The sequence below is a fragment of the Oncorhynchus nerka genome, linkage group LG11, assembly GCF_034236695.1.
Source record: "Oncorhynchus nerka isolate Pitt River linkage group LG11, Oner_Uvic_2.0, whole genome shotgun sequence".
Classification (NCBI taxonomy): domain Eukaryota; kingdom Metazoa; phylum Chordata; class Actinopteri; order Salmoniformes; family Salmonidae; genus Oncorhynchus; species Oncorhynchus nerka.
Genome location: NC_088406.1, coordinates 2,633,395 through 2,647,191, shown reverse-complemented (window position 1 = coordinate 2,647,191; position 13,797 = coordinate 2,633,395). Strand labels below are relative to the sequence as shown.

Sequence of the window (13,797 nt, the reverse complement as noted above, 5' to 3'; positions counted from 1 at the left end):
ACCATCCTATATAACTACTGTCTATACTGTCTATACACACCATCCTATATAACTACTGTCTATACACACCATCCTATATAACTACTGTCTATACACACCATCCTATATAACTACTGTCTATACTGTCTATACACACCATCCTATATACCTACTGTCTATACTGTCTATACACACCATCCTATATAACTACTGTCTATACACCCCATCCTATATAACTACTGTCTATACTGTCTATACTCACCATCCTATATAACTACTGTCTATACACACCATCCTATATAATTACTGTCTATAAACGCTATCCTATATAACTACTGTCTATACACAGCATCCTATATAACTACTGTCTATACACACCATCCTATATAACTACTGACTATACTGTCTATACACACCATCCTATATAACTACTGTCTATACTGTCTATACACACCATCCTATATAACTACTGTCTATACACACCATCCTATATAACTACTGTCTATACACACCATCCTATATAACTACTGTCTATACACACCATCCTATATAACTACTGTCTAGACACACGATCCTATATAACTACTGTCTATACTGTCTATATACACCATCCTCTATAACTACTGTCTATACACACCATCCTATATAACTACTGTCTATACTGTCTATACACACCATCCCATCCTCTATAACTACTGTCTATATACACCATCCTCTATAACTACTGTCTATAGACACCATCCTATATAACTACTGTCTATACACACCTTACTATATAACTACTGTCTATACACACCATCCTATATAACTACTGTCTATTCACACCTTCCTATATAACTACTGTCTATACACACCATCCTATATAACTACTGTCTATACACACCATCCTATATAACTACTGTCTATACACACCATCCTATATAACTACTGTCTATACACACCATCCTGTATAACTACTGTCTATACTGTCTATACACACCATCCTATATAACTACTGTCTATACACACCATCCTGTATAACTACTGTATATTCACACCATCCTATATAACTACTGTCTATACTGTCTATACACACCATCCTATATAACTACTGTCTATACTGTCTATACACACCATCCTATATAACTACTGTCTATACACACCATCCTATATAACTACTGTCTATACACACCATCCTATATAACTGTCTGTACTGTCTATACACACCATCCTATATAACTACTGTCTATACACACCATCCTATATAACTACTGTCTATACTGTCTATACACACCATTCTATATAACTACTGTCTATACTGTCTATACACACCATCCTATATAACTACTGTCTATACACACCATCCTATATAACTACAGTCTATACACACCATCCTATATAACTACTGTCTATACACACCATCCTATATAACTACTGTCTATACACACCATCCTATATAACTACTGTCTATACACACCATCCTTATATAACTATTCTATACTGTCTATAGACACCATCCTATATAACATGTCTATACTGTCTATAGACACCATCCTATATAACTACTGTCTATACTGTCTATACACACCATCCTATATAACTACTGTCTATACACACCATCCTATATAACTACTGTCTATACTGTCTATACACACCATCCTATATAACTACTGTCTATACACACCATCCTATATAACTACTGTCTATACACACCATCCTATATAACTACTGTCTATACTGTCTATACACACCATCCTATATAACTACTGTCTATACTGTCTATACACACCATCCTATATAACTACTGTCTATACACCCCATCCTATATAACTACTGTCTATACTGTCTATACTCACCATCCTATATAATTACTGTCTATAAACGCTATCCTATATAACTACTGTCTATACACAGCATCCTATATAACTACTGTCTATACACACCATCCTATATAACTACTGACTATACTGTCTATACACACCATCCTGTATAACTACTGTCTATACTGTCTATACACACCATCCTATATAACTACTGTCTATACACACCATCCTATATAACTACTGTCTATACACACCATCCTATATAACTACTGTCTATACACACCATCCTATATAACTACTGTCTATACTGTCTATACACACCATCCCATCCTCTATAACTACTGTCTATATACACCATCCTCTATAACTACTGTCTATACACACCATCCTATATAACTACTGTCTATACTGTCTATACACACCATCATATATAACTATCTGCCGCTGCACATATCATTCTATCATTCTATCATTCTATCATTCTATCATTCTATCATTCTATCTGCCGCTGTACATATCATTCGATCATTCTATCATTCTATAATTCTATCATTCTATCATTCTATCTGCCGCTGTGCATATCATTCTATCATTCTATCATTCTATCATTCTATCATTCTATCTGCCGCTGCACATATCATTCTATCATTCTATCATTCTATCATTCTATCTGCCGCTGTACATATCATTCTATCATTCTATCATTCTATCATTCTATCATTCTATCATTCTATCTGCCGCTGTACATATCATTCTATCATTCTATCATTCTATCTGCCGCTGTACATATCATTCTATCATTCTATCATTCTATCATTCTATCATTCTATCTGCTGCTGTACATATCATTCTATCATTCTATCATTCTATCTGTCGCTGTACATATCATTCTATCATTCTATCATTCTATCATTCTATCATTCTATCTGCCGCTGTACATATCATTCTATCATTCTATCATTCTATCATTCTATCTGCTGCTGTACATATCATTCTATCATTCTATCATTCTATCATTCTATCATTCTATCATTCTATCTGCCGCTGTACATATCATTCTATCATTCTATCATTGTATCATTCTATCATTCTATCATTCTATCATTCTATCTGCCGCTGTACATATCATTCTATCATTCTATCATTCTATCTGCCGCTGTACATATCATTCTATCATTCTATCATTCTATCATTCTATCTGCCGCTGTACATATTATTCTATCATTCTATTATTCTATCATTCTATCATTCTATCATTCTATCATTCTATCTGCCGCTGTACATATCATTCTATCATTCTATCATTCTATCTGCCGCTGTACATATCATTCTATCATTCTATCATTCTATCATTCTATCTGCCGCTGTACATATCATTCTATCATTCTATCTGCCGCTGTACATATCATTCTATCATTCTATCTGCTGCTGTACATATCATTCTATCATTCTATCATTCTATCATTCTATCATTCTATCTGCCGCTGTACATATCATTCTATCATTCTATCTGCCGCTGTACATATCATTCTATCATTCCATCATTCTATCATTCTATCATTCTATCATTCTATCATTCTATCTGCTGCTGTACATATCATTATATCATTCTATCATTCTATCATTCTATCATTCTATCATTCTATCTGCTGCTGTACATATCATTCTATCATTCTATCTGCCGCTGTACATATCATTCTATCATTCTATCATTCTATCATTCTATCATTCTATCTGCTGCTGTACATATCATTCTATCATTCTATCATTCTATCATTCTATCATTCTATCTGCTGCTGTACATATCATTCTATCATTCTATCATTCTATCATTCTATCTGCTGCTGTACATATCATTCTATCATTCTATCTGCCGCTGTACATATCATTCTATCATTCTATCATTCTATCTGCTGCTGTACATATCATTCTATCATTCTATCATTCTATCATTCTATCATTCTATCTGCTGCTGTACATATCATTCTATCATTCTATCATTCTATCATTCTATCATTCTATCATTCTATCTGCTGCTGTACATATCATTCTATCATTCTATCTGCTGCTGTACATATCATTCTATCATTCTATCTGCTGCTGTACATATCATTCTATCATTCTATCTGCTGCTGTACATATCATTCTATCATTCTATCTGCTGCTGTACATATCATTCTATCATTCTATCTGCTGCTGTACATATCATTCTATCATTCTATCATTCTATCATTCTATCTGCCGCTGTACATATCATTCTATCATTCTATCATTCTATCATTCTATCATTCTATCTGCTGCTGTACATATCATTCTATCATTCTATCATTCTATCATTCTATCATTCTATCATTCTATCTGCTGCTGTACATATCATTCTATCATTCTATCATTCTATCATTCTATCATTCTATCATTCTATCTGCTGCTGTACATATCATTCTATCATTCTATCATTCTATCATTCTATCATTCTATCATTCTATCTGCTGCTGTACATATCATTCTATCATTCTATCTGCTGCTGTACATATCATTCTATCATTCTATCATTCTATCATTCTATCATTCTATCTGCTGCTGTACATATCATTCTATCATTCTATCATTCTATCATTCTATCTGCCGCTGTACATATCATTCTATCATTCTATCATTCTATCATTCTATCTGCTGCTGCACATATCATTCTATCATTCTATCTGCCGCTGTACATATCATTCTATCATTCTATCTGCTGCTGTACATATCATTCTATCATTCTATCATTCTATCTGCTGCTGTACATATCATTCTATCATTCTATCATTCTATCATTCTATCTGCTGCTGTACATATCATTCTATCATTCTATCATTCTATCATTCTATCATTCTATCATTCTATCTGCTGCTGCACATATCATTCTATCATTCTATCATTCTATCATTCTATCATTCTATCATTCTATCATTCTATCTGCTGCTGTACATATCATTCTATCATTCTATCATTCTATCATTCTATCTGCCGCTGTACATATCATTCTATCATTCTATCATTCTATCATTCTATCTGCTGCTGTACATATCATTCTATCATTCTATCATTCTATCATTCTATCATTCTATCATTCTATCTGCTGCTGTACATATCATTCTATCATTCTATCATTCTATCATTCTATCATTCTATCTGCTGCTGTACATATCATTCTATCATTCTATCTGCTGCTGTACATATCATTCTATCATTCTATCATTCTATCATTCTATCATTCTATCTGCTGCTGTACATATCATTCTATCATTCTATCATTCTATCATTCTATCATTCTATCATTCTATCTGCTGCTGTACATATCATTCTATCATTCTATCATTCTATCATTCTATCATTCTATCATTCTATCTGCCGCTGTACATATCATTCTATCATTCTATCATTCTATCATTCTATCTGCTGCTGTACATATCATTCTATCATTCTATCATTCTATCATTCTATCATTCTATCTGCTGCTGTACATATCATTCTATCATTCTATCATTCTATCATTCTATCATTCTATCTGCTGCTGTACATATCATTCTATCATTCTATCATTCTATCTGCTGCTGTACATATCATTCTATCATTCTATCATTCTATCATTCTATCATTCTATCTGCTGCTGTACATATCATTCTATCATTCTATCTGCTGCTGTACATATCATTCTATCATTCTATCATTCTATCATTCTATCATTCTATCATTCTATCTGCTGCTGTACATATCATTCTATCATTCTATCATTCTATCATTCTATCTGCTGCTGTACATATCATTCTATCATTCTATCTGCTGCTGTACATATCATTCTATCATTCTATCATTCTATCATTCTATCATTCTCATTCTATCTGCTGCTGTACATATCATTCTATCATTCTATCATTCTATCATTCTATCTGCTGCTGTACATATCATTCTATCATTCTATCATTCTATCATTCTATCATTCTATCTGCTGCTGTACATATCATTCTATCATTCTATCATTCTATCATTCTATCTGCTGCTGTACATATCATTCTATCATTCTATCATTCTATCATTCTATCATTCTATCTGCTGCTGTACATATCATTCTATCATTCTATCATTCTATCATTCTATCATTCTATCATTCTATCTGCTGCTGTACATATCATTCTATCATTCTATCTGCTGCTGTACATATCATTCTATCATTCTATCATTCTATCATTCTATCATTCTATCTGCTGCTGTACATATCATTCTATCATTCTATCTGCTGCTGTACATATCATTCTATCATTCTATCATTCTATCATTCTATCATTCTATCTGCTGCTGTACATATCATTCTATCATTCTATCATGTACATATCATTCTATCATTCTATCATTCTATCATTCTATCATTCTATCTGCTGCTGTACATATCATTCTATCATTCTATCATTCTATCATTCTATCTGCTGCTGTACATATCATTCTATCATTCTATCATTCTATCATTCTATCATTCTATCTGCTGCTGTACATATCATTCTATCATTCTATCATTCTATCATTCTATCATTCTATCATTCTATCTGCTGCTGTACATATCATTCTATCATTCTATCATTCTATCATTCTATCTGCTGCTGTACATATCATTCTATCATTCTATCATTCTATCATTCTATCATTCTATCTGCTGCTGTACATATCATTCTATCATTCTATCTGCTGCTGTACATATCATTCTATCATTCTATCATTCTATCATTCTATCATTCTATCTGCTGCTGTACATATCATTCTATCATTCTATCTGCTGCTGTACATATCATTCTATCATTCTATCTGCTGCTGTACATATCATTCTATCATTCTATCATTCTATCATTCTATCATTCTATCTGCTGCTGTACATATCATTCTATCATTCTATCATTCTATCATTCTATCATTCTATCATTCTATCTGCTGCTGTACATATCATTCTATCATTCTATCATTCTATCATTCTATCATTCTATCTGCTGCTGTACATATCATTCTATCATTCTATCATTCTATCTGCTGCTGTACATATCATTCTATCATTCTATCATTCTATCATTCTATCTGCTGCTGTACATATCATTCTATCATTCTATCATTCTATCATTCTATCATTCTATCATTCTATCTGCTGCTGTACATATCATTCTATCATTCTATCATTCTATCATTCTATCATTCTATCATTCTATCTGCTGCTGCACATATCATTCTATCATTCTATCATTCTATCATTCTATCATTCTATCATTCTATCTGCTGCTGCACATATCATTCTATCATTCTATCTGCTGCTGTACATATCATTCTATCATTCTATCATTCTATCATTCTATCATTCTATCATTCTATCTGCCGCTGTACATATCATTCTATCATTCTATCTGCCGCTGTACATATCATTCTATCATTCTATCATTCTATCATTCTATCTGCTGCTGCACATATCATTCTATCATTCTATCATTCTATCATTATATCATTCTATCTGCTGCTGTACATATCATTCTATCATTCTATCATTCTATCATTCTATCTATCTGCTGCTATCATTCTATCATTCTATCATTCTATCATTCTATCTGCTGCTGTACATATCATTCTATCTGTACATATCATATCATATCATTCATTCTATCTGCCGCTGTACATATCATTCTATCATTCTATCATTCTATCTGCTGCTGCACATATCATTCTATCATTCTATCATTCTATCATTCTATCTGCTGCTGTACATATCATTCTATCATTCTATCATTCTATCATTCTATCATTCTATCATTCTATCTGCTGCTGCACATATCATTCTATCATTCTATCATTCTATCATTCTATCATTCTATCATTCTATCATTCTATCTGCCGCTGTACATATCATTCTATCATTCTATCATTCTATCATTCTATCTGCCGCTGTACATATCATTCTATCATTCTATCATTCTATCATTCTATCTGCTGCTGTACATATCATTCTATCATTCTATCATTCTATCATTCTATCATTCTATCATTCTATCATTCTATCTGCTGCTGTACATATCATTCTATCATTCTATCATTCTATCATTCTATCTGCTGCTGTACATATCATTCTATCATTCTATCTGCTGCTGTACATATCATTCTATCATTCTATCATTCTATCATTCTATCATTCTATCTGCTGCTGTACATATCATTCTATCATTCTATCATTCTATCATTCTATCATTCTATCATTCTATCTGCTGCTGTACATATCATTCTATCATTCTATCATTCTATCATTCTATCATTCTATCATTCTATCTGCCGCTGTACATATCATTCTATCATTCTATCATTCTATCATTCTATCTGCCGCTGTACATATCATTCTATCATTCTATCATTCTATCATTCTATCATTCTATCTGCTGCTGTACATATCATTCTATCATTCTATCATTCTATCATTCTATCATTCTATCATTCTATCTGCTGCTGTACATATCATTCTATCATTCTATCATTCTATCTGCTGCTGTACATATCATTCTATCATTCTATCATTCTATCATTCTATCATTCTATCTGCTGCTGTACATATCATTCTATCATTCTATCTGCTGCTGTACATATCATTCTATCATTCTATCATTCTATCATTCTATCATTCTATCATTCTATCTGCTGCTGTACATATCATTCTATCATTCTATCATTCTATCATTCTATCTGCCGCTGTACATATCATTCTATCATTCTATCTGCTGCTGTACATATCATTCTATCATTCTATCATTCTATCATTCTATCATTCTATCTGCTGCTGTACATATCATTCTATCATTCTATCATTCTATCATTCTATCATTCTATCTGCTGCTTCTATCATTCTATCATTCTATCATTCTATCATTCTATCATTCTATCTGCCGCTGTACATATCATTCTATCATTCTATCATTCTATCATTCTATCTGCCGCTGTACATATCATTCTATCATTCTATCATTCTATCATTCTATCTGCTGCTGTACATATCATTCTATCATTCTATCATTCTATCATTCTATCATTCTATCATTCTATCTGCTGCTGTACATATCATTCTATCATTCTATCTGCTGCTGTACATATCATTCTATCATTCTATCATTCTATCATTCTATCATTCTATCTGCTGCTGTACATATCATTCTATCATTCTATCTGCTGCTGTACATATCATTCTATCATTCTATCATTCTATCTGCTGCTGTACATATCATTCTATCATTCTATCTGCTGCTGTACATATCATTCTATCATTCTATCATTCTATCATTCTATCATTCTATCTGCTGCTGTACATATCATTCTATCATTCTATCATTCTATCATTCTATCTGCCGCTGTACATATCATTCTATCATTCTATCATTCTATCATTCTATCATTCTATCTGCTGCTGCACATATCATTCTCTCATTCTATCATTCTATCATTCTATCATTCTATCATTCTATCTGCTGCTGTACATATCATTCTATCATTCTATCATTCTATCATTCTATCATTCTATCTGCTGCTGTACATATCATTCTATCATTCTATCATTCTATCATTCTATCTGCTGCTGTACATATCATTCTATCATTCTATCTGCTGCTGTACATATCATTCTATCATTCTATCATTCTATCATTCTATCATTCTATCTGCTGCTGTACATATCATTCTATCATTCTATCTGCTGCTGTACATATCATTCTATCATTCTATCTGCTGCTGTACATATCATTCTATCATTCTATCATTCTATCATTCTATCATTCTATCATTCTATCTGCTGCTGTACATATCATTCTATCATTCTATCATTCTATCATTCTATCATTCTATCATTCTATCTGCTGCTGTACATATCATTCTATCATTCTATCATTCTATCATTCTATCATTCTATCATTCTGTACATATCATTCTATCATTCTATCATTCTATCTGCTGCTGTACATATCATTCTATCATTCTATCATTCTATCATTCTATCATTCTATCATTCTATCATTCTATCTGCTGCTGTACATATCATTCTATCATTCTATCATTCTATCATTCTATCATTCTATCATTCTATCTGCCGCTGTACATATCATTCTATCATTCTATCTGTGGTGTACATATCATTCTATCATTCTATCATTCTATCATTCTATCTGTGGTGTACATATCACTCTTTATATATATTGTGTACATTAATATAGTGTAAATGCCCCCCCCCCAAAAAAACTCTATTTAGTCTGTCCTTTTCTTATCCAGTTTCTGTGCTGTTCAAATATTAATATTCATGCCGTTCTCCTCTCCACTCTCTTCTCCTCTCCACTCATCTCCTCTCCTCCATTCTCCTTTCTTCTTTACTCCTCTCCTTTCCACTCATATCCTCTCCACTCTCCTCCACTCTTCTCCATTCTCCTCTCCTCTCCACTCCCTCCAATCTTCTCCTCTCCTCTTGACTCCTCTTCTCTTCCCCTAGCCCTCTACGTCCTCGGTGACATCTGATGAGAAGGTGGATTATGTCCAGGTGGACAAGGAGAAGACGCAGGCCCTCCAGAACACCATGCAGGAGTGGACAGACGTCCGACAGTCCACCGACCCCGCCCCTAAGACTGTAAAGTCCTGACAGTAACCATGGGGAAGACACAGCACTCTGACCTTACCTCATGTCAAGACAAGCATCTCCTATAGGATGTTACACTGTTACTGACAGAAGTCAGTTTGAGGAGTGAAGGAGCATTCATGGTTGGCGGAGACACAGATTACCTCTGTTGGACAGGCTAAAATGACTTGAGGACTAAAATGACTTGAGGACTAAAATGACTTGAGGACTGAAATGAGTTGAGGACTGAAATGAGGACTAAAATGAGTTGAGGACCGAAATAAGGACCGAAATGAGGACTGAAATGAGTTGAGGACTGAAATGAGGACTAAAATGAGTTGAGGACTGAAATGAGGACAAAAATGAGTTGAGGACTAAAATGAGTTGAGGACTGAAATGAGTTGAGGACCGAAATAAGGACCGAAATGAGGACTGAAATGAGTTGAGGACTGAAATGCGGATATAAATGAGTTGAGGACTGAAATGAGGACTTGGCTCAAAAAGAGGAGACAAAAAGTCAACGCCTAGCTGTGTTCTGTGGTGATCATCAGTGCTGTGCAGCCAGCGCTTGATGCAGACGGACAGAGACCCAACCTGAACCTGCCAAAGCTTTTCTTCCTAAAGAGACTGTTAAAGCTGGACTGGAGTGAACTTGCCTTCCCGAATACTAACCTGTACAGTAACCTTTCTTCTAGATTTTTTCTCTGACTCTGTCAAGCTTTGGGGAACAACTCTTCTAGTTCTTCTCTACGGCCATTTTCACTGTAACATAACCTTGAGTGTGTTTTCTTCCTGTTTAGCGGGTCAGCTAATGTACATAGCTGCTGTAAAACTATTTGCTGCCAGTCAAACTGCTTACCACCCAACCAGTCAGTGGAATTGTATCAGGAATGCATATTCTATTACAGATGCAGCCTCATTTTGCTTGATAGGACATGGGGCGGCGGGGGGGGGCTCGTCAGGCTCGCTCTCCCTCCCATTCTTTTCTGACTTCAATCAACCATTTTAGCTGAGCCTTGCAGAAGTGAAACAAGCGTAGAGGTTATTTTCACTGCACTGCAGGCATTATTTTCAGCTTAGCCGTGCACGTCTGGTGTAGGAGACCAAATAACAGCCTTACAATAAAATATTCTCTCCAGGAGCCTTAATGAGAATTTCAAAATGGCTGTCGGTTGATCGAGCTCGTTTAAATAATGTATTCATCCATAAATACTGGTTCTTCCGTTAACGGGGTGACTCTGGTTGCAGCGACTGCTCTAAAACAATAGACGAAAGCTCAGACATGTCAGAAGGAAATAATGAAGACCGTGTAAAAGAAGAGACATAATGAAGAAGAGACAGCATCTCATTTCATTTAGTTTATATTTACATATAATGGTGAAAAAAGTGTGTGTCCCAAATGACCCCTTATTCCCCTATGGGCCCTGGTCTAAAGGAGTACACTATGGGCCCTGGTCTAAAGGAGTGCACTATGGGCCCTGGTCTAAAGGAGTGCACTATGGGCCCTGGTCTAAAGGAGTGCACTATGGGCCCTGGTCTAATGTAGTGCACTATGGGCCCTGGTCTAAAGGAGTGCACTATGGGCCCTGGTCTAAAGGAGTGCACTATGGGCCCTGGTCTAAAGGAGTGTACTATATAGGCCCTGGTCTAAAGGAGTGTACTATATAGGCCCTGGTCTAAAGGAGTGTACTATATAGGCCCTGGTCTAAAGGAGTGTACTATGGGCCCTGGTCTAAAGGAGTGTACTATATAGGCCCTGGTCTAAAGTAGTTCACTATGGGCCCTGGTCTAAAGGAGTGTACTATATAGGCCCTGGTCTAAAGGAGTGTACTATATAGGCCCTGGTCTAAAGTAGTTCACTATATAGGCCCTGGTCTAAAGGAGTGTACTATATAGGCCCTGGTCTAAAGGAGTGTACTATATAGGCCCTGGTCTAAAGGAGTGTACTATATAGGCCCTGGTCTAAAGGAGTGTACTATGGGCCCTGGTCTAAAGGAGTGTACTATATAGGCCCTGGTCTAAAGTAGTTCACTATGGGCCCTGGTCTAAAGGAGTGTACTAAATAGGCCCTGGTCTAAAGGAGTGTACTATATAGGCCCTGGTCTAATGTAGTTCACTATAGGCCCTGGTCTAAAGGAGTGTACTATATAGGCCCTGGTCTAAAGGAGTGCACTATGGGCCCTGGTCTAAAGGAGTGTACTATATAGGCCCTGGTCTAAAGTAGTTCACTATGGGCCCTGGTCTAAAGGAGTGCACTATGGGCCCTGGTCTAAAGGAGTGCACTATGGGCCCTGGTCTAAAGGAGTGTACTATATAGGCCCTGGTCTAAAGGAGTGCACTATGGGCCCTGGTCTAAAGGAGTGCACTATGGGCCCTGGTCTAAAGGAGTGCACTATGGGCCCTGGTCTAAAGGAGTGCACTATAGGCCCTGGTCTAAAGTAGTTCACTATAGGCCCTGGTCTAAAGTAGTACACTATAGGCCCTGGTCTAAAGTAGTTCACTATGGGCCCTGGTCTAAAGTAGTGCACTATGGGCCCTGGTCTAAAGTAGTTCACTATAGGCCCTGGTCTAAAGTAGTTCACTATAGGCCCTGGTCTAAAGTAGTGCACTATGGGGCCTGGTCTAAAGGAGTTCACTATGGGCCCTGGTCTAAAGTAGTACACTATAGGCCCTGGTCTAAAGGTGTGCACTATAGGCCCTGGTCTAAAGTAGTGCACTATATAGGGAATAGGATTTGGGACATAACCTTTATTAGGAAACTACAGAAGAGGAGCAGTGGCATTCATTACAATTATCCTCAAATCTTGACATTATCAATTATAATTTCATGAATTCTGATTAAAGAATGTCGTTTTATTATTATACTAACAGGTTAGTAATACATGAATTCATAACCACTTTAATGTGGGGGAAAAATATGATTGGCAATAATATTTAATTTTGTTATTATTATTACATTAATGAATGTCCAGGACTTCTTTTGTGGGCTGGAACCACTAAAAGGTAAATCACTATTTAAGGTTTTCTGTCCCAAATGGCAACCTATTCCATATATTGCCCTTTAGGTCCTGGTCTAAAGTACTGCACTATGGGCCCTGGTCTAAAGTAGTTCACTATAGGCCCTGGTCTAAAGTAGTTCACTATAGGCCCTGGTCTAAAGTAGTGCACTATAGGCCCTGGTCTAAAGTACTGCACTATGGGCCCTGGTCTAAAGTAGTTCACTATAGGCCCTGGTCTAAAGTAGTGCACTATAGGCCCTGGTCTAAAGTAGTGCACTATAGGCCCTGGTCTAAAGTAGTGCACTATAGGCCCTGGTCTAAAGTAGTTCACTATAGGCCCTGGTCTAAAGTAGTTCACTATAGGCCCTGG

The 13,797-nt window shown here is 35.7% G+C and overlaps 1 protein-coding gene across 2 annotated transcripts in view; it reads left to right on the top strand.

Moving 5' to 3' along the window:
* gab2 (GRB2-associated binding protein 2) overlaps window positions 1-11,582 on the top strand; it is a 149,414-nt gene extending 137,832 nt beyond the window's left edge. For both annotated transcript variants that reach the window (XM_065024151.1, XM_065024152.1), the window contains exon 11: window positions 10,306-11,582. In XM_065024151.1, the coding sequence (XP_064880223.1) occupies window positions 10,306-10,452 (147 nt within the window). In that variant the 3' untranslated portion in view covers window positions 10,453-11,582. The remainder of the gene's footprint in view (window positions 1-10,305) is intronic.
* The last annotated feature ends 2,215 nt before the right edge of the window (window positions 11,583-13,797 follow it).